General features: G+C 35.6%; 1 protein-coding gene across 1 annotated transcript; it reads right to left on the bottom strand.

Moving 5' to 3' along the window:
• Positions 1-1,062: 1,062 nt before the first annotated feature.
• Positions 1,063-22,949, bottom strand: marchf5 (membrane-associated ring finger (C3HC4) 5). Its single transcript, XM_079634809.1, has 6 exons — positions 22,557-22,949; positions 11,729-11,931; positions 5,677-5,807; positions 5,417-5,600; positions 3,636-3,802; positions 1,063-3,111 (listed from the first exon to the last, which is right to left on the bottom strand). The coding sequence occupies exons 1-6, from the start codon at positions 22,598-22,600 to the stop codon at positions 2,995-2,997; spliced, it is 846 nt and encodes a 281-aa protein (XP_079490935.1). The 5' UTR covers positions 22,601-22,949; the 3' UTR covers positions 1,063-2,994.
• Between the last annotated feature and the right edge of the window lie 14 nt (positions 22,950-22,963).

Raw genomic sequence — 22,963 nt, 5'->3', positions numbered from 1 at the left:
TAGTTTTACATTCTTAAACCTGTTAAACATTAAAAAGGAGGGTTTTTAAATAGATAATTGGTATATAAAAGGAATATTCTGCATTAAATACAACTTGTACTTTGTTCTCAATTTCACCTGAATGCTATTACCATAAAAATAATTTCAACCTTCACTTCATCAATGCACAGTGATGCAGTTTTACATGTTAAAACTATGCTTTCATGAGTGATTTTATTTATCTGGTTTTATTTATCTTATGATTATGTCCAGCAAAAAATATAAACCGGGTTAGTTTTACCTGGCCTAGATTCCACATGATGAATTATTAATATTCCCTGCAACGCCTCAATCGTAGTCTTGAGTTTTCTTCTGGGAACGAACTTTAAATAAATCCCGCCCAGGGCATTTGCAAAATAAAGGGGCGGGGTTATGGTAAGAGCCGTGGCATTTTCAAAACGGTTGACCAATCACAACACACTGGTTCAGTCGACCAATCAGAGAACAGTGTTTTTCAGAGAGGAGCTGCAAAAGTCAAATATGTGAAAAATATATATTTTTAAGTTACTTAAATACTGTATTTTCATTGTATTTAAATGCGTATTGGATATGCATAAGCAAATCAATATTTTAATGTTTTTTTATAATAGTAGATTAAATAAGTAGTGGTTGTATTGTGTAAAATATTATATAATATTGTACTATATTGGATATTATTTCATATAGTGAGTAAATATTTCAGTATTTCAAATGGGTTCCTGCTCTCAATAATTATTTTTATTTTTTTTACATATTGCCTCCATAAAGATAAAGCATGTGTTCTGTTCCGAAAGCATCAACACACATTAAAACCCATTAGCTTGAGGGATCTGACTGGGCTGTGCATAAGAACATAGATCAACCAATGAGGCAGGTCTGATTATCTGAAAAATAATACTACAGGGACGAGTAGCAATTCTGCATCTTGATGCTAAAGATTTTAGGAGTACATTAGTAATTGATCGCAAAGCTAAGAGACATGCATTTCAAATCCTCCTGGTTTTTAGTCCAAGTTAAAAACTTAAAACTGCCCAACACACAGTCAAGCATTGGAAAAATACATTTATTTACATAAATCAACTAGAAACTATAAATCCAGAAGCCGTATCTGTACAACTCATCCATTTATACAACATACATTTTCTGTATTTGGCATTATGCTTCATCTGTACAACAGGAGACATTATTGTGCCATGGAAATTATACAGCACAACTAAATGCTGAAAAGAAGGTGAGAATTTAAAATCATATTTAGGCAACAGAATAACTCTTGCAGTTGGTGTAGATAAACTATTTATAGCAACTACGTCAACATTAAGCATGTTCTTTCAGTGTAACGTCTATCATCGAGAAGCTGTAATGATGTGCTTTAGCTCTATGGACAAATAATATTCGGACAGCTAATTAGGAGTAAAGCGGCGTTAAAGGTACAGTAAGCGATATCTGGGAAACGCTGTTGAAAGTGGATCAAACCGAGCACCACAACACACTTGTAGCCAATCAGCAGTTGGGGGCGTGTCCACTCATGATGGGGGAGGAGAGAGAGTGAGCAAGAGGAAAGACTGTAGAAAGAGAGATGGCTGAGAGACATTACAAAAGAGAAAATGAGGGGTGTGTTTGTTTGGGTTGATTTCAAATATCAAGTGTTTCTCAGAAATCGCTTACTGCACCTTTAATTACACAAGCTTTTTCAAATAAAACACTAGATGATGTTTAATAAATTCACACTGTAGTGTACCGTTGCTCAGTATGCCATTACTGCACTGTATTTATATACCATTTTCTCCCAGATGCGCTTCTTGAATCAGAAGTCATCAAACAAAATTATACAGAAAAAAATTGGCATGTTCACCAAATACACTTGTCCATCTGGACCATGTGACCTTTAAGACACACATAATGTCGTGGTGTAACAAAAAGGCCACTATTACTCTTAAAAGTTCACTGTTCTACCAGAGGCCATTTATCTATTATGAAACATGTTTATTAACTGCAGTTATGAGGCATCCGGTTACCATAATGTTTTAATAGAGTAATCGATCAAGGACCAAACACTCAGACTGGATTCTTAGTTTCTGCAAGGCTCTTAACAGACTAAATCAAATTATCACATGATTTCTGAATTATAAAAGTGACTCCCTGAAACTCAGACATCAACACTACAAAGATGGAAAATAAAGATGACCGGCCGATCAAATTATGTGAAGGCAGGCAAGACAATGAATTTCCCAAAAGCTGTCAGGGTCATATTTTATCCCCAAAATCAGCATAAAAATGTTATTTCAAAAAGACTATTGTTAGGATTTTTTGCAGTTTTCTTGATTTGTGAAATATTTCAAAAAAAGACATTTGTAATTTATATAGTAGTAGCCTATATGATACATAATCTAATTCATATTGAAACAACAAAAAAATTCGAAGCAAAATATATTTTATTTTTGGGTGAAATGGGTAAATTTCTTTATCTGAGATGAACCACCACATATTAAAGGTTATTTTATGAGCTCATTATAAACTGATTTAGATATTTATGTTTCCTTTTAATGTTTAATATTCCATTTGTTAGGCTAATTAGTGGAGGAGGAATCAGCAAATGTGCTTCGCGTGAAACGGCATGTTGTCGTTTGCATACTTTAAAGCTTCAGAAAGATGTGGATTCACCCGAACATTTCAAATTCAATATAAAACAATCACTTATTAATATAAAACGTTCTTTCAATATTTATTTTTTCCTCAGTCTCTTTCTTAAAAGGTCAAAGCCCATAAAATAAGTAACACACGTCTCCTCGGTCTGATTATGTCGATTGAAATAAAGCTGAATCGCTGTTCAAACTCCAAACAGAATAGTCACATTCACAGGGAAAAGAAAACCAAATCCAGCGTCTGTAAAAAAATGTCCAGTGGTGTGGCGGCGCGGTAGTGTCTCTTAAAGCTGCGTGAAATCAGAATGGCGGTGGATGGAATCGGTTGATGAGCTCAGGCCTCTTCCAGCTCGGGGAAATTGAGGATCTTGCGATGAGCCTGTCGGAGATACTGCTGCTGCTTGAAATAGACCTTAAACGCCCCTTTAATCGCCACAAACGCAATGCCACCCTGAGAGACAGAGAGATAAAGGTCATCAGTATGAGGCTACATGTGCACATATCATAGACTTGGGGCCAGATTTACTAACTACTTACTTGCGCCTGTGCAAACTCTCTTTTGCCGTTAAAAAACAACTATTTAGGACCTACTAAAGACACGCAGTGAAAAATTTGTGCAGAAAAAGCACGGACAGGGTTGATTTTGCGGCTGATCTGATTGCAAATGCATTTGTAGGAGTTTCCCTTTCAGACGCAAAATGTATGGGAGGAGAGTATTTAAATGAGTTTGCACTACTCAATTTACATTATAAATCGGCAAAAACACGCTAACTCGTGCTGCTCTTGGTATATTGTGTTGGTCATTATGGAAATGATCCGGCTGCTAATGTGTTCTATCATTTGAGTGTCGTCAGTAGATCACACGCGCAGAACTTTCCACTCCCATCTGCGCTGTTTTGGGGAAAATGCTAATCTCATGCTAATCTGCCCTGTTTCGTAAATCTGGCCCACAGTTTTCCACCATATTCCTCGTACCAGAATGGTCCTCTGAAGATTTGAGTTGACGCTGCTGAACATCAGTTTACCCACGATGGTGGCGATGGTGGGGAACACGAGCGCTCCGCACAGGATCCGCGTGGCTGACACGTGATCGGCCAGCGGACTGGCCTCTGCCGGGATCCTGGGCACTGGGCAGCCGATACCTGCGCATGACACAACATTGTTGGTGACAACTTCACAAAATCTTGTAGTAAGCAATAGAAGTAAACAGGCCCTAAAACTGACTAAAACTTGCCACACCTGCCAATCCCACAGCTAAAACTACTAGGGAATTAAGAACATCAATAGAGACAAGTAACAGTAGTTTTCAGGTAGAGACATAATCAAATGTAAAATGACACCAGATAGGCTTCACTGTATAAATAAACATTGTTTAATCCTTATTGAATTTACAAAAGTTATTCAGTCAAGAGCATTGATGATTTTTTCTTTGTCTTTTGTTGTTTGACTAACATTGCAAACACAGATAGCAGCAGGAATATTAGGCTGCTGTCACTTTAAGACTAATGCGCTGGTCCAATACTGATACTGATACACATGCGTTGTCTTTATCTACTATTTACGTTCACTTAAACCATGACTGACTATGTTCACTAAGATACTAGTAAATTATACCGATTTTGTGTGAATTTGTCCGTTGAAGCGCAAGAAGAAAAGAAAGAGAACTCAATTCATTATGTGTCTGCACAGAAAACTTTCCACACAGGGCGGATTGAGTTCCCTTTCGCGGCTTCTTGTGCTTGAATATTTAAATTGGCAAAGCTCAAACTTTCGAGACGATGCAGCGCTGGCCCGTAAACTGTCTCGAGGCAGTTGTAGCCAACAAACTCGAGCCAACAAACTAAATGTTTGTTCACGTACATGTTCTCATAACACTGCATTATTAGAATTCATAAAAAATGTTACAGGCCAACTGGTGATTGACACCATTTTATATACTCAGATTTTTACTTGCATTTGGCATTTGCAGTGTTCATTTTAGCCCCTGCAAGTTGATAAACAGAAATATCAGCTAGTTTAGTTTTTGATTGTGTCGTTTTAAAATTATACTGACAGTTTAAACTGGTTTCGAATATTGAATTTTGAGTTAATATTGTGTAAAATAAGTGTTTATTTACACTTAATTTGCAATCAATACATTTTGTATCAGTGTTAAAAAATTAACTTTTCCATTAAGACAATAGAATTGTTTATATTTGTTTCTGTTGGTAGAAAAAAAGAATGGCAGAAAAGATGTAGACAGAAATCGTAGGTCAGGAAATGTAAATTAGGAAATGTCTATAACCTAAAACTAAACACTGAATATGCATTTAAAATATTATACCATATATATTTAAATAATATAATGCATATAATTATTACATAATAAACATAATAATTGCATTCAAAAGATAATTAAATACATGTGTATGTGGACAGAATGTCCAACATTATGTAATATAGGCACAGATTTTTATATTATTATATTTTTTATTAATATTTTGAATTCTTTTTTTTTTCATTTTAGTTTTCACCTTAATTTTAGTTGAATTTTTTTTAATTATGTGTTTTTGTCTTTTTTCATTATTATTATTTAGGTTTTATTTATCTTTATTTCAGGTTTAGTTCATTTCCATTAATTTTTTTTCTTCATTTGTTTTAAACTAATTAAACAAAAAAAAATGTAAATGTTGCCTCAACTTTTTCTTTTGTTATTTCAATTAACAAAAATGTTTTCATAGGTTTAGTTGAAAATAACAACCCTAGTCACCACTGACCTGGAAAGATACTGTTGAGGATCTGAAGCTTATTGGAGTATTTCCTCCAGATGCGGAGCACGTAATCTTCCCAGCGAATCATCTTCCCCAGAATAAGCATAACTGGGATGGTGGGCAGGCCGATCAACAAGAAGAGAGGATCGGCCCGTTCCATCACATCCAGACCTTCCTTATGACCCACAACCTGAGAGATGAACAGATAGATTGTTTAGAATCAAATAATGCTCGTGAGATCAGTTGAGCTGTGAGTGCCGCCTCACCTGCATGACAGTCACAGCCCCGTATGTCACGGCCGTCCAGTAGATGGATCCCACCATGATTCCAGCGGCAGCGAACGGGCAGGCCTTCGAGATCAACCGGTCTGCCAGATCCAGCACATACACCACCGGCCCTGGACACACAAAAATACCTGCCTTCATTTTTAAGTACAATCAACTTGGATGTTGAAGTCATTTCAACTTAAATTGCATTAAACTGAAATTAGTTGATTTTTTTTTTTTGAAAATTGCATAACTTAATAAATAAAAAAATTTGAACATGCTCTTCTGGTATGAAATGGGCTTTTTAATGGCTAATGGTGATATCTTGAAATTCGGCGGCCTATACAATACTGATATTACTGATATACACAATGATAATATTTTCCCATGATAACTGAATAAACTTCTGTGAACCTTATATTAGCTGAATATCAGTTTATAACTACAGATATACCACCAATCATAAGTTTGGGGTCAGTGAATTTTAGTTTTATTTTTTTAGCAAGGATGCATGAAATTGATCAACTGTGACAGTAAAGACATTTACAATGTTAAAAATTGCATTATTCATATTTTATATAAAATATATATTTTCAAAAACTGGTGGAGTCTAAAAAAAAGCCAAACATCTGATCAAGTTGTGTTTCAAATTTTAGGTTGATATCTCAAAAAATAAGCATGAAATTGATCAACAGTGACAGTAAAGACATTTACAATGTTACAACAGATTTCCATTTCAAATAAATTCTGCTCTTTTGACCTTTCTATTAATTAGACCTATATATTTATTCTGAAAAAAAAGCATCAGTTTCCACAAAGACGTTTGTTAAAAATGTTTTTTGAGCAGCAAATAAGCATATTAAAATGATTTCCGAAGGATCATGTAACACTGAAGACTGGAGTAATGATCCTGAAAATTCAGCTTTACCATCACAAGAATTACATAAAAAAATATTATAATAGAAAACAGTTCTTTTAAAAATTTAATATTTCAAAATATTATGTTTTTTAATGTTTTTTGATAAAATAAATGCACAGTGTATATATATATATATATATATATATATATATATATATATATATATATATATATATATATATATATACACTGTGTATACACACACACACACACACACACACACACACACACAAAACAAGAGGGAGACTAAATGTGAAAAATAAGTTGATATCGAGGTCAGAATCATGTGACTATCACAGGAGGATGAAGAGAGGGATGAGTCCAGAAATGAAAGGAGGAGTGACTCTGGTTTCCGTCTCTCCAGCAGGGGGCAGAAGCTGCTATTCTGATGTGAAACATCACTCGACCTGAGCCTGACTGTGTCATGATTATTCAACCAAAGTTGATAGGAGTGATAATAACTTTATCTTTCGTTCCATGCGAGACCAATGATGATTAACTCCTACATGACTCATGAATAAAGTTTTACAACCACTCCAAAGCACACGAGTCTCAATGACCTATGCTTTATGAAACAGTCCTAAAAAGGAACGAGGAAATACTCAAAGTGGAAATGAAATCATGCAATATTTACTGACCTACAACCTGCTTTCCTCTCAACCTATAAATACCCTCTCCACCGCAGGAGATGTCTAGGACGACTCTCTGGAGACTGAAGAGGACATTCATTTCCTCATTTCTCTGCTGAATCATGACTTCATTTTCACTTCCACTTAACATTTATCAAACACGAGCATTCGAATCCAGTGCTGTACATGACACCACAGCTCTACCAACTAAAGAACTTAAAAGAAAGAGTTTAATGTGAAACATCTCAAGAATGTTCAGATTTTACCAGAAAAATTTAAAGAAAATACATTTATTTTTGCATAGAGAAAATTAAGAGTTGTATTCTTTTATTTTATAACAATTACGCACAATTTAAATTCATTTTACCTTTAGCAAAGTACTGAATTGCAGTAAAAAAAAAAAACTTATTTTAATTAGTATGATACAGATTTATCATACTAATAGTATCATTATATATATATATATATATATATCAGGGCAATCTTTATCAAACTAAATAATTAAACGATATATATATATTATGTTATCTCATATTTAGGCCTGAGAAAACTTATGGGCCGATTGTCTTTAGTACAAAACCAAAGAACTAATTCGTCATCTGACCAAAAAGTTTGTGTAAAGGTTGTGAGAAGTTTCTATGTGTAAATAAGCCTTCAACGTATATTAATTCAGCTCTCAAATGCAGTGCAGACACACACTTTCTGGTGTGTGTGTGTGTGTGTGTGTGTAGATCACTTGACCCCTCTCAAGAATATGAATATGGAATATTCTGATGACAGCGCCGGAATCTGGTTGACTTTCTCTCTGGGACTGCAGTGACAACCTAATGTCTACTGGCAACAGGAAACATTCAGGCGATTTCTGCTGCCGGCCACAGATTCCGTTATTAAGATCATTAAAACCAAACTCCACTTAGCAGGAATACATCTGCAGTCTCCTGGTTTCACACCAGCTGAGCAGCTCTGCCAAAGATCTGCTGAGGAACAAGGACTTTCTGTTCCCTGCAAACCCTCTCCGATGCCAAGCTGCGTAAAACAACTTCAGTGTGATGTCATCTCAAGCTGCACTGCTCTGAAGAACATCTTGAAAGCTAATCAGGAGTATTATATTTGAGAAAGACAGATGTTCTTTCATCATCTTCATATCTGCCACTTTGCTCAGAAAAGCAATTGCATAATACCAATCTCTAAAAAGACTCAGTTTCAAACCATAGTGACCTACCTAGGGAGCATTTAAAGGCATCATAAATAAAAGCATGTAAAATATAACACAAAGGCACATGCACAACTACTAAATTATGCCGCCTTTAAGATTAAGTTACAATCATTTAGGCCGAATTCAGAGAACATACTTAGAACATCCTTTTTTTAACAGTTGTAAAAAGTCTCAAACCAAATGTAGTACCTACTATACAGCAGTGTATAGACATCACATCATATAGAGAGTAGACCGCTCACTAGGCTTCGAAACGGCCCAACTGTCTTCATCATTGAGTAGAGCAGGACAGATGCATGTGTGGACATGTGGAATCATATATAAAAAAACTAAATAACTGATTCCACAAAGAGAAAAGGAAATCAATTGAAATGTAAATCACTTGGAGGTCTGAAGGCTTTATACATTAAATAACTCTATGGGTTCAATGGAGTACTGCATCCACCAAGACATCACGCATTATTATAACCTCAATATCAAATCCGGAACATGAACACAATGCGTCCTATGGAAGGAATGAGAGTGTTTGTGAAGTTCTGCAGGTAATGTGTGGACGCAGTTTCCCGTCAGTCTGATGTGAAAAGACGTCCTTGTCTGCGGGCTGACAACTGAATGTGCCTCATCAGGATTTTCATCTTTGTACAACATTACAAGACCTCATGAAAAAACATTCCTCATGTCAGTATCTTCTTTCCGTCAAATCAACACAATCTCTAGTGTCCAATCCTGCTCCTGCACCGGGGGTCGGGAGATTTTGCCTGCGTTTATTTGAATCAAAATACAGTATAACTGAAGCATTGTGAAACATTTTTTTTACAATTTTAAGTTATGGCTTTCTATTTTAATGTTTTAAAATTGTATCAATTCCTGTGAATTTGCAGCATCATTGCTCCAGTCTTCAGTGTCACATGATCCTTCAGAAAGGCTCAAAGCGAGTTGGGATGCTGCCTATGTAGACTGTGAAGCAGTTCACTAGGCTTTAGAACAGAACAAGCAGTAAATTCAAGATTTTGATTCACGAATTCATTCATGAATCTGACTTCACGGTTCACACAGCATATCCAAGTCTTTCTCGGACGATTCAGAACGCAAGCTCACAAAGCATCTAAAATATGCCATTGAGATTGAGCAGCGGTACAGGAAACCCTCACTAGTTTCTCAAGTTTGAAAGTTGAACGGGGAGCATGATTGAAGCAATTTCACAGCTGGCCACGGTCACCCTGACAACCGTATCCCAGAATAACCCCATCGCTGTGGAAAGAGACGGAGAGCGAGAGAGGACGACAGACTGGCCCTCAGGAGATGCAGTCTGAGGAAGATTATTAGCACACCGTGAAGAGAAACTAATGCTGTTATACTCTAACCTGATCAATTTACATAAGCGATGAAACACAAGAGGATGAAAAATGACATTTCGTTTCATGAGCAGCGGATTACTGGAATCACAAGCGAAGCCTCGTCACCAATATCAAAAGAAGGATTTCTCTGGAATCAGGATTGACCTGCTAAGTATTAAAAAAAAAATATGCAACTATTCATAACTACTGCAGTGACATTTGATGAAGTTTGATAAAGTCTATGAAAGCATGTCACAAATGTCTAGAATTCAGCTTGTTATGTGTGGTATGTAAAAGTCAACAGTTTATTATATTCCCAGCAAAGGCAGGGAAGATGTATTGAATATTTTCACTTTCAACTTGGCCATTAAAGGTAGAGTAGGCAATTTCAGAGAAGCTAGCAATAGCAAGCTAGCTTTCAAAGCCTCATATCCCACCATCCCTAATGCCACACTTCTTCAAAACACATGAACGCACACAACCAGAGCGGACTTGTACCACCTGACTGCTGCAGTTAATTTCAGCGTTGATAGTGTTGACATTGAAAAGCATAAATCTGCAGAACGTCACGGTTTGCCATCTCGTAATTACAGTTACAATATGGCGTGAACACAGCTTGTTGTTTTAGAGGAACTGTAAATGTGGCTGGTGTTTGTTTGTGGCGCTCGGTGACTGTCTGTCTACTACTCTAGCCTTATTGAACGTGCTGATGCCTATGTTGAATCCCTATGTGGACAGTAGGGCTGACTTCTAATAGTCGAGGATTCGACGATTCGATTCGGAGAGGTCTGATTCGACTATGAACCTCATAGTCGAATACATGGGCGTCAGTTTGGTTTGAAATGTGCTGGGGACAGAGACGCATTCGCATTTTCAGAAGGGCTGGGTACAATTTTATTTATTTTTTCGCTTTCGCGCAGGTCATGTTTTGAAAGACGATGTCCTGTAGCTTACTAATGTAAATAAATAAAAATGTATTCAAAAATCTGCTTCACATTTTCAGCAGGGCTGCGGAGCGGCTGTGGGTTGACTCCACACGGTTCTCATGTGCGTTAAAAAGCTTTACGTGGTTTAATGTACCTAAACAACGATTACCAAATTTCCCTCTCATATTGCTCCTCATAACCACTGAAAATGGTAAAAAAAAATCGAACCCGGAGTCCAATTATTATGGACGTTATCTGATATTAAGCGTTTCTGCTTCACATTTTCAGCAGGGCTGCGGAGCGGCTGTGGGTTGACTCCACACGGTTCTCATGTGCGTTAAAAAGCTTTACGTGGTTTAATGTAGCCTACCTAAACAACGATCACCAAATTTCTCTCTCATATTGCTCCTTATGTTTATGAAATGTTATGATATATGTGTGATATGTGTTTTTTAGCTCTTTTGTTTGAAATGGAAAAAATCTAGCTGCTATCTAAAAAAAAAAAAAAAAAAAAAAAAAGGTTCGACTATCAGTCGACTATGGCAAAATCTAACGAATCAGATTCGACTATGAAAATCCTTAGTCGAAAACAGCCCTAGTGGACAGGCAGGTAGGACATCCTATCATTGCATTTGACCGAATTCAATGATTGGGCGAAAAAATTTTTTATATATATATATTTTTTTTATATATTCAAATTAAAAAAAAGATTACCGGTATGTTAAATTTCACAATATTACTGTTTTACTCTATTTTTGATCAAATAAATGCAGCCTTGGTGAGTATAGAAGATTTCTTTAAAATCATTTAAAAAAATCATACGTTCCCCAAACTTTTGAACGGGGGTGAAGGTTAACTGCATTGAAATATTTAATCTTTAACATGTTAAAGTGTCACAACATCATCAAAAGTAATTGCAAAAACAACAGGTTTCCTGAACATATATCCCCTCTGTATATTAAACACTGATCCAAGATCAGTTTTTAAGAGCTGACTGACACTTCAGCATTGAAGAGCTGTCATACCAAGCTTAGGGAACACGATGAGGTACTCAGCATTGCATTGTGGGCAGGCGACGCGTGCGGTGCTGTTTCCCCTCTGCTTCTCATCAACCCAGCGCTGAAGACACGACTGATGAACCCACTTAGTGGAACCACGACAGCGGCACGGGCGAACCCACTCCGCTGTACGGTCATCCTCATCTGTGGCGAAACACACCCAGCAACTCCTGGGAAAAAAGACACACACATCAGCACTTGGCTTGCTATGCATTTCTACTGAGATTCAGGGCAAAGTATTAAAACATAAAGGCAAGGAGAAAGTTTGTCATGTTATTGTGTAAAGATCAAGGCTCAGCAGACTATAGCTGAAGGAGTTATTTTTATAATTCGACTCTTTAAAGTATCAAGGGGGGAAAAAGAAAACTGCAGAGTAAAATGGGTCAGCACTAAGCACAAATTAAACCAGATCATGAAAAAATATATTTTCATTCACCAACCGAACGCTTCCAAACCAATGTGTTCAGGATAAACTCGTTTTATTTACTAGGGGTTTAGTGAATTAATGACATAATATGCCAATAAATTACTCAAATTATAACAATTGCATGCATAATTGCATATGAGCATTTTTGCTGAGAAAAGCTCACATCATTTATAATTTAATTGCAATTATTTTTTTTAAATAATTTTTACATTTTGAAAAACAATTTTAAAACCAATTGAGGCCTATTTAATTCAATTTTTAGATTATTATCGGCAAATCGCTGAGTACACTCTTAGATGAAAAGATTCTGTACAGAAATCAAAGGCTTCAGTCAGACGCTTCACACATAGAAACTTTTAGGTGTTCCCATCATGGGATAATTGTATGCATTTAGTTTTTTGCACTAAATTTTTATTTAAATTAGATTTTATGAATTAAACAGCTTAACTTTATCCCTAGAATTTAAATAGCCTGTTAAACATGAAAGCATTATGAAAACATTTCTCCTTATATAGAACCTTATTGGCATAAAGCGTTCTTTAAAATTGTGTCAAGAATTGTTTCTATAAAGAAAACCTTTAAACCCTTTTTTTCTAAGAGTGTAGGCAAAAAGATGCTGTAGAAGACAATATTATTTATTTTACTGTTCCAGCATCACGATAATAATGTCGATCCTGTAAATAATCATGTCAAATCTCTCAGTGTTTCTGCGCTGTCGGAGGAGAGAGAGACTCTAAGGTCTCTCAGGTTCCTACGCCAGATTTTCCGTTCTGTCCGTTTTTTGAATAAAACATGAGGGATGAAGAGCTGCTCCGGTGACCGGGATCATGAACCTCCTGTAACCGTCACATGACAATCACAGACCCAAGAAAGCCTAGATTTGTAATTGCATGTACCTTTTCTTCATCTTCTATGACCTGATCTCAATTTAACAGCGTGTCATTTTTCAGATGTTAAAATCTACAGAGAAATCTTTCTGTTCTGATTTAACAAAAAAAAATCTGGTAACACGTTTCATTTGTTATATAATATGAACAATCCCAGAGCATTTATTAATCTTAATTAATGTTAATCTCGCATTTACTACATTTTTAAGATCAATAGTTGTATCTGTTTGTTAATGCATGTGCATTATTAATGCACTGTGAACTAAAACATTAACAAAGGTTAATAATCTGTTAAATTTACGGTAAAATACTGGCAGCTGTGGTTGCCAGAAATTTACTGTTTAAAAAATACGGTAGCAACATTTTAGGTTTTACAGACTTAAATTAAAAAGCACAGTAATAAACCGTATTTCATTATCTGATATAATATTAATTTACCCAACCTATTGAAGAAGTATTAATATCTGTTTTGTACCATTGCAATACACTGACAACCAACAATCACAGCAGAGATGAGAATCACACGATCAATCAAAGCTCATCACAAGCAGCTCTTCCCTGAAAAAAAAAAAAACTCTGCACAGTTTCATTCACACAAACATTAAACACCATCATGGTAACACACATGAAATACAAAAAATAAAAAATAAACATTAATTTAACAACATTAAATGTAAAATAAACCCTAATCTACATAACGGATTAGAAAAAAACTAAGAAAACTATGAAGAAACAGTTATTTCAACAAAAATACATCAAATGTGAAGTGTCACGCAGGGAATTGTGGGAATGTCAATTTACAGCAAAAACTGTAAATTTAACGGTATTTTACAGTAAAATGACATTAAATGTACCATTAGATCTATCAGTTATTTACTGTATATAGTAAGGAAACTTTCTGTTAACCAATGAACAGTTTTTCACTGTAGCAGTTTTACAGTCTTTTACCGTTAAAATCACGATCATTTATTACAGTGTTCATTGTTAGTTAATGCCTTAACTAATGATAAAAAAATGAGACTTTATAGTAAAGTGTTACCAAAAAATACTTACTTATAAAATATTGGTATTTACAAAACAAGCAACGGGGTGGAAGAAGTGTACAATTTCTGTTTCGTACCTGATTACAGAACTAGAAAATAATTTTAGATTGTGTCTAGAATGATTCTATCCTGAAAGCAACTAGATGAAGAACAAAAGACTAGAAGAAAAATAAAGTGACGAAAGGAGAGGAGCGCTTCACAAAGACGGTTCTCCATGTTTCTTAAGATTCTGCTTCTCCTGTTCCTGTAACCCAGCCTCCATCATGACAAACATCAGAAACACAATCATCCGCGTGAAACCCAAGACATCTGGCCGTCGCCCCTCACTCAAACGGTGTTCATTAAGGTGTACCGTCAAGGTCAGACAACCAGATTATCAGCTAATAAACAGGTACAACAAATTGTGCTGTGAAACAGAATCTGATTTGAGCTTGTTTGCCTTCACTCAACGGGGGTAAAGTTTCAAACTGCCGGTTATTATCCGCAGTAAAATACACACAAGGTATGACATATGATAAGATGATGAGATTTTTGTCTGTTTTGTGAAAGAAAAATTATTCACAGATACATCATAATTCTTTCATTAACGAGTGTGCTTTAAACCACAAATAAATAAATACAATTAAATCACTCATAACATTTTAAAATATTCAAAATATAATAAACAATTTAAATAAATTATACATAAATATTAAATACATTACACAAATAAATAAACTACTATGAAATAATAAAAATATATTAATAATATACATGTGAAACTCGAAAAATTTGAATATCAAAAGTTCATTTATTTTAGTAGCCTAATTCAACTTAAAAGGTGAAACTAATATATTATATAGACTCATTACATGCAAAGTGAGATATTTCAAGCCTGTATTTGTTATAATATTGATGATTATGGTTTACAGCTTATGAAAACCCCAAATTCATAAGGTTTTCATAAGCTGTAAGCCATAATCATCAAAATTATAACAAATAAAGGCTTGAAATATCTCACTTTGCATGTAATGAGTGAGTCGTTAAAAGTCGTTCCCAGCTCCAATATTTTGTGGCCATGCAATATAGATCATAAACCCTGTTCTTCAGGAGTGCGGACTTATGTTCAGATCAACCGATTTTTACTATGATAACATAAACATGCATTTATTATAGCACCTTATGCACGTGCAAACATAACTTGAGAATAATAAGGCTAAATAATAAACTTTGACTTTGTCCAGCTGAACAACTATGATCACATTCTGTTCACTGTAACTGAAGACACATGAAGGAATTACTTTTCAGCGCTGTTTGTGTATGTTTATGATGCTTAAAATATCTCCAAATATACCGGACCATTTCCTGTTAAATCATGTGAATATTCCAGGAACAAATGGCCAGAAAGCAGGACTCTCGACCTCTAGATTTTCATTACTACTTCAGTTCTTGCAGAATATAGCTCTAATGTCTATAAGATACCATCAGGAGGTCAGAAAGTCGATACCACTCACCTTTCTTTACATGTTAAGAGCCCGGTTACACCACACAGAAACACAATCTATACAACAGCGAGGGGGGTCTCTGGAACTGATAACCCTGATAATAGTTTAAATATCCTGAACACCGGATACTATTTCACACAGGATGAGTTTTCATGGATAAAGTGGCTAATTTTGCTACCGTTGACTGATGTTGCTTTAAAAACTGCAAAGATTCTATGAAAGTTTAGATGCTTCCCTTTGGCCAGTAATGTGGAAGCAGTTTGTGGAAAAACTAAGGGCCAGATTTACTAACAGCGCAAACCCTCTTTTACTGTCAGGATTTACTAAAGACACGCAGTGAAAAATTAGCGCTGAAAAAGCGCAGACAGGGTTATTTTTGCAGCTGATCTTATTGCAAATGCTTTTGTAGGAGTTTCCCTTTCAGACGCAAAATTTATGGGAGGAGATTATTTAAATGAATCATGTAAAGTGATTTACTAAGGTTTGCGCTAGTCAATTTACTGGCGTTTGCGCCATTATTTACCGCCAAAAAAGCATGTCTTAAACCAGACGCTATTTGCGCTGCTCTTGGTAGATTGTGTTGGTCATGATCCGGCTGAGTCTTTAATGTGTCAGTAGATCACGCGCACAACTTTTCACTCATCGGCGCTGTTTTGGAATTGCGTTCTCATGCTAATCTGCCCTGTTTAGTAAATCTGGCCCTAAATTTACTTAAACGCTGAACAAAACTCGTCAATAAACCCCAAACCATAAGTATGAGCAATAGCATCAAAAAGAAGGCCAACGGTTCACAAGTGTTACAAACACAAACTCTCCTGCGTGTTCTCATTGCTACACAGATCAGACTGCATTTAAAGAGGCATTAAAACCTCTGCACAATGTCTTTATTCATCGGGCCATGGTCACGTGACTGTGGGAACCTGAAAAACCTTTCAGCCAACGGCCAGCAAGAGAAAGTTCCACGCAGGGAACCGACAGAGCCGAGCATCAGAGGAGCCGCCGAGATCCAAGCCGTTTACTATAGGGCTGCCACCATTACATTGTGTCTAGGAATAAACCGTCATACAAATAACTGCTTTTATCCAAATGCATTTTTATTAATGTCATATCAGTTAAATTAATTTAAATGACAATAATAATTCTTTTAAATAACAATAATTACACTGAACATGGAAGCAAACATATGATTCCCATTTTTTGCCAAATATTTTTTGTCAGATAAATAACAATCAAATTTAGTGTTTTTCTTCTCATATTTCACTGTTAAAAATTACCTGTACATTTTACAGTAAAATACTGGCAGAAGGGTTGCCAGCCAGTTAGACAGTAGCATTTCTGTAATTTAATTTACTGAATTTTACTGTATTCTCTGATTACAGTAAATAACTGCATTTTTATATTGTTGTTGTTTTTTTTACAGTAAGCAACATGAATCTCTGTATATGCTATATCTGGAGGAAGGATGTAAAATGCAGTATATACAATATATTTTCCAGATTTCTTAATATTATTGACTGGCAGCTGAATTTTAAATGTAAATTATTTATCAACTGCATGAGTTTTAAACAATTTACAAAAGATCAAATGTTTTCCTCATAATTTGGTTGCTTAAGCAACCTTGTAGGGTCATTAAAAACAAATATGCCCTCACTTTTTGCCACTACTCTCTCTCTCTCTTTCTCTCTCTGTGTGTGTGTATGTACGTACGTACGTACGTGCGTGTGTGTGTGCACCACTGTCCACCATTATTCAAGTCCAACAGTTTTAAACAGAATTACTATGTGATATATATTGTGACTAGTTTACAGTTGGTTTACTAGTTGAGCACCAGCTACATTAGAGTTCATGTAACTTCAGTCACTGTTTTCCAGTAACACCAGTCATCTTGAACTTGTGGTCTATATTTGTACTTGAAGGGGGGGGCATATACGGCCTACTGCTGATCCATAAACACACACTCTCTCTTCCCTGTGGTCAAAGTCACAAGACTCATCCACGAGATCACGTTTCACCAGCAAATGCATAAAGCCAGGAGAAACATGAATTCATACACCACACAGAATTACCAGCATACTTAAAACTATATTTCTATTTGACATGTTTAAAATACAATAAAAAATAAATCCTGACAGCAATTTTCTCTTAAAAATGGGACTATTCCAGGAGTAATACTGCAAAAAATCCCAGTGGAAAGCAAGAAATTACCCAGAAAATAAAACTGAGAACTTCAGAGCCACATATATTAAAGTCACCATGAAATCAAAATAGAAAATTCTTATTTTTTTATGGAATATTGAAGTATTTAATAAATGTATCTGTGCACATCATTACTTTTTTAATTGACGTGCCCTCGTATTCTTAAATCAAATTAACTTTCCTCTTGCAACAACATCAGATCGACCAATAGCAAACCACAATGATCCAACAACCCATCCAATCAATTTCCCATGGAAAATCCTGCCCTACATTTTATTTTCTTGTTTGAGAAGCCATTTCATTCAGTTACGTCATAATAGGGAAGAAAAGACTCAACTTCCGTTTCATGCCGGAGTTTAAAATCCTGTAAATCTTGACTCCCAGAAAATGCATAAAGCCAGCATTCACATTTTTGTTTGCTGTTTTTCATGCTTAGGGTTGAGGATTTTAACAGACCACTAATCCTAACTACTATTCTTTAGCAGTTATTGTTCAAATAATGAAACATGCAGTCTTTTTTTTATCAATATGTTTTATTATCTAGCCTACATGTCAAGTGACCATTAACCAACATCAGAAAACCGTGAACATGAGAATGTGTTGTTAAATTATTGAAATATTAACTTAAAATCTCAGGGGCACTGACAAAACTTTTGGGAAACATCCCTGCAATATGAATGTGCAAGTAATTTTGTAAAAAAATTATTTTATTTTTTTGAACAATCACTAAAATAATTGAAAATGTGCTTTTTTTAACAAATAAAACAAGTTAATAAAAAAATGTTACAACATGCATTTATAAAAATGAAATATTTAAAAAAAATTAAAGTAATCAAGGAAAATTAAACTGGAACTTACACTGAAATTACTTGGAAAACAAAGTATAATGCTGTCATGGTATATTAGGGGCTGTTTACACAGCACCATTTTCAGCTCAAAATTGGGAGGGGGGGGGGGTGCTAGCCCATTCATTGATACGACAATGGAGTTTTGGGGTGTCTGAAAACAAACTTTTGAAAACGTGTTTCAAGCTGAAAGTTTTTTGAAAATGATAAAGCTATTGTCTCTGTTTAAACAACAAAAATGTGAATTTGTGAAAACGGTGACGTCATGCGCATGCGTATTAGGTGTTCGGTCTATAGGCATGTCATTTTTATTTATTTTTTACAAAGTGACATCGCCAACTACTGGCCTGGCAGCAGAATACAGCGTTTTTAGTCGTTTTGGCAGATCAGCGTGAAGGCGAAGGGGATCATTTTAACAACGTTGTCACCATGTACGCGAATCGCGATACATTGTTGTGACTTCACAGAAGACGGCAGAATGTTTGTTTTCTTAATTTTCAGTACGACCATAAATGACAGTATTTGAAGTTGTTTCTGCTGTTATAATGAGGGGGGTAGTGACCAGACAACATCATCCAGATGTGCCAATCGCCGGAGCTAGGCAGAAATAGAAGTTTTATTTTTCATTATTCTATTTATTTTGTACATTTATAACACAATAGACTTCTTATTTTTGTAGCTGATTGTGATCAAGTAACTTTTTTCTTTTTTCAGCCCTACAAAAAAATATGACCTACAAGAGTGCATTGTTTACTGCTTAGTGCTTAATAAAGGAGGCTGTACTGTACCAACTACCTCAGGGAGGACTTAATGCCGCTAGGTGGAACAAACTGTAATTTGCACTAATGTCTGTTCAAAATAAATGAACAGAAACTTGGGGATTTGTTGCTTTTTCCTGTTGTACAGAACTCGTATCGAACCGCGACCCCAAAACAGAGGTACCGAACCGTGACTACTGTGTACCAATACATCCCTAGCAGGCACCATGCAAAACCACATCTCATTCAAACAAAACATAACACCAATAAGGTCCAAAAGATGCTGGATCATTCCACGACTTTTGCAAAAACCAGCCTGTTTTATCCATGATGATGTGGAAACACATCAAAGCTGTGCCGGGAAAAACAATAAGGTGGAGAAAGTGAGGTTTAAAAACAGCCAAAATAAATGGAGCCAGCTTTCTGAATACCGACGAGAACAAAAGAAGGTGATAGAGTGTCTGCCACGTAAAGGTCAGACAGGATTTAAGCATGACCCCGTCTTTTCAACCGGTGAAGAGCTGCATTGCAGAGAGAGCAGCTGCGGGTGGCAGGCCTTGATAAGACTGTGTGTGTGTGTGTGTGTGTGTGTGTGTGTGATGATAGCTGAACGGCTATCTGCTTCACACAGACCTGTGAAGGTTGTTGCCTCAGTGACGGACATTAGAGAAGGATGCAGGATCCATTTGAGAGAGATGAGAGCTTTCACCATGACAACTGACACAGATATGCCTAATGTGCCAATAATCCACTTTACTAACACACGTCCAGAGACCAGTACTTTCCTCTACATGTACTTTTCCTTGAAATGTAAACAGAAGTATGAGACGACCACATGTTAAAAACTCACCTTTCCACTACATCAATAATGTACACTACTGTTCAAAGGTTTGGGGTTGCTAAGATTTGCTACGATTTTTAAATGTTTTTGTAAGAAGTGCTCACCAAGGCTGCATTTATTTGATCAATAATACAGTAAAAAAAATGCTATTTAAAATAACTGTCTTCTATTTGAATATATCTTCAAATGTTATTTACTCCTCTGAATTTTCAGCATCATTACTCCAGTCTTCAGTGTCACATGAATTTTCAGAAATCATTCTAATATGATGATTTGCTGCTTATTTTTAATATTTTTTTATCGATTGTGCTGATTAATGGTTTTGTTGAAACAGTGATACACGTTTTCTTTGATGAACAAGTTCAAATGAACAGCATTTATTTGAATTAGAAATCTTTTGTAACATTATAAATGTCTTTACTGACACTTGTGATCAATATGGAAGCTTTTCGCCACTTAATAAAAAAAAATATATATATAAAAGGAAATTGTTTATATCTCGCAATTCAGACTTATAACCCACAATCGCAAATGTCACAATTCTGAGGTTAGAAATAAACCTAGAAAAAAGTCAACTCAGAAACAAAAATCCAGATTTGTCCACTTGTGTCACGATTACCTTTTTATTATTATTATTCCATGGCAGAAACAAGCTTCCATAATTTACTGCATAGGCTACTTGTTGAATAAAAGTATACATTTATTTAAAAAAAATAAAAATAAAAACACGCATGCATGCATAGTATACTAACAATAGGTTCTAGCATCTTGCTGTCGAGTGGAGGCCCAGATTTGCTAGAGAGTGTGTGTCACATTTTCTAGTTGATTTTGCAAGCGCTGGCCCTCAGGCAAACAGGACAGTCTCAGTGGAAAAACATGGACAAGGTCAGGACACCGAACAGCTCGACTCCACGCAGTGACCCAATGCATAATTACTGAAATGAGAACTTGTCCACGTCACTTACCAAAAAATGCTACTATAATTAGAAAATCTGCAATTATAGGGAATATACAATATATTTATGACCCATGAGGGTCAATCTGTAAAAACTGACCACAACAAACAGTGTCATTATAAACTTATCTAGGCCAGGGCACACTGTCCTCTTAGCTGGCTTCATTAAAGTAAAATCTCATAATACTCAAGGATCAACATCACACAAGTCATGTGGCAAAAAGCTTCTTTGAGATTTTCCAAAACCATCCAGTGACTTGGTCAGGTGTGCAAGTCAGATCAAACAGGCAATCAAGCGTCTTATGACTTTTTTATGACTGTTTTACTATTAAATTAATATTCTGGGGTCAATACAAGAAAGGCTGTGTTTGTTGATTAACTCAGAAAATAAACCAATCATACCACAGATCGTAAAACATACAACAATGGTAATGAGCATATTATTATGATATGAAGTCAAAATGTGTTGACATGTCACAATTTTTTTTCAACTTCTGAAATGACTATGTAAACTGGTAAACCACATTTGCAATCACATGACAAAAATACTAAGCCAAGATTTGAATCTATGCATAACCAGAAGTAATCCCACTGCTTAAAAAGAGAATTTAATCAACTTAACAGCTCAAATAACATACATTTGTATGCAAGAAGTAATATAAGCACTTTTTATACTTTAAAATATGACATTACTAAATGCATTTATGCCACATTCAACAGGAAACAACAGCATTTCACAGATAAGATAACTTATTTAATGTTACTCTTATCTAACAGCCATTCAAGAAACAACATGCTAAGCTTAGTATCTACACATAGCCCAAGACCACATTAATAACAACAAAATGATTATTACGTCTTTATTAGTCAATTATGTCAAATATTATTTTGTCCATAAAAAACTATTGTCAATAAGGATATTATCATGTACGTATATTGTTCCTGTAGTATAATATAGTTATTAGCCTACTATAATTGTGTCAAAATTGGAAAGAATATAAAAATCAGTTCTACATATCGTCTTCAAATATGTAATCGGTTGTAACAGATTGATATTTAGAGCAGGGGTTGGTAAACACTTAAGGATCTACAATATGCTATAAACAAAGGAGTAAGACTGAATAAAAACCAAATTAAAAGGCCAATTCAAGGTCACGCCCCCCTCGCTAAAGACGGTAACAGACATCTCTATTTAAGAGCATAACGCTCTAAACCGGTAAGAAATCACTCATTAGCTACTATAATTGTTCTTTAAGAATATTATAACTATATAAAAGCCTATATATGTGTATCTATACTGACTGGCTCCTTATATAGGTGACATTAGCCGTTTGTTTACATTTTATTTCTTTCACTCACCTGTCCACAATCTGCTGCATCACAACCGCTCCCTCGTCTGCCATATTCACATGAGTCCACACACTTGATTAACGTTACTGACTGAAAACTAGACTATGATAATAGTTTAATAATAGAGATTTAATCGTCAGGCCGCAGTGAATCGTGACGCCGTGTTGAACACGCATATGAACACCTTACTGATATCAAGCAACAGCTGGAATCCGGTTATAAACCATTTAAATGAATTATTACAAACTGATCTGTTAATAAATATTCATAAATGTCTGTATTTCCAGAAACACGCAGTGACTCCATTGACAACGCGTGAGAAAACGCGAGCGGACGCAACACCGCGCATGTGCGAGCGTTAACTTCACTCTCGCGAGGCTACAGATGCACTCTGGGACGTGTAGTCTTCCTTTCGT

Source organism: Phoxinus phoxinus (assembly GCF_949152265.1).
Source record: "Phoxinus phoxinus genome assembly, chromosome: 14".
NCBI lineage: Eukaryota > Metazoa > Chordata > Actinopteri > Cypriniformes > Leuciscidae > Phoxinus > Phoxinus phoxinus.
This window is presented reverse-complemented; position numbering and strand designations above follow the sequence as displayed.

What these genes read in the sequence shown, in the direction of transcription:
- marchf5 (XM_079634809.1), bottom strand. Translation starts at nt 22,600, where the DNA reads ATGGCAGACGAGGGAGCGGTTGTGATGCAGCAGATTGTGGACAG. An exon ending in ATGCAGCAGATTGTGGACAG is followed by an intron (nt 11,932 to 22,556) that starts GTGAGTGAAAGA and finishes CTTTTTTCCCAG; the next exon opens with GAGTTGCTGGGTGTGTTTCG. An exon ending in CATCGTGTTCCCTAAGCTTG is followed by an intron (nt 5,808 to 11,728) that starts GTATGACAGCTC and finishes TTGTGTGTCCAG; the next exon opens with GGCCGGTGGTGTATGTGCTG.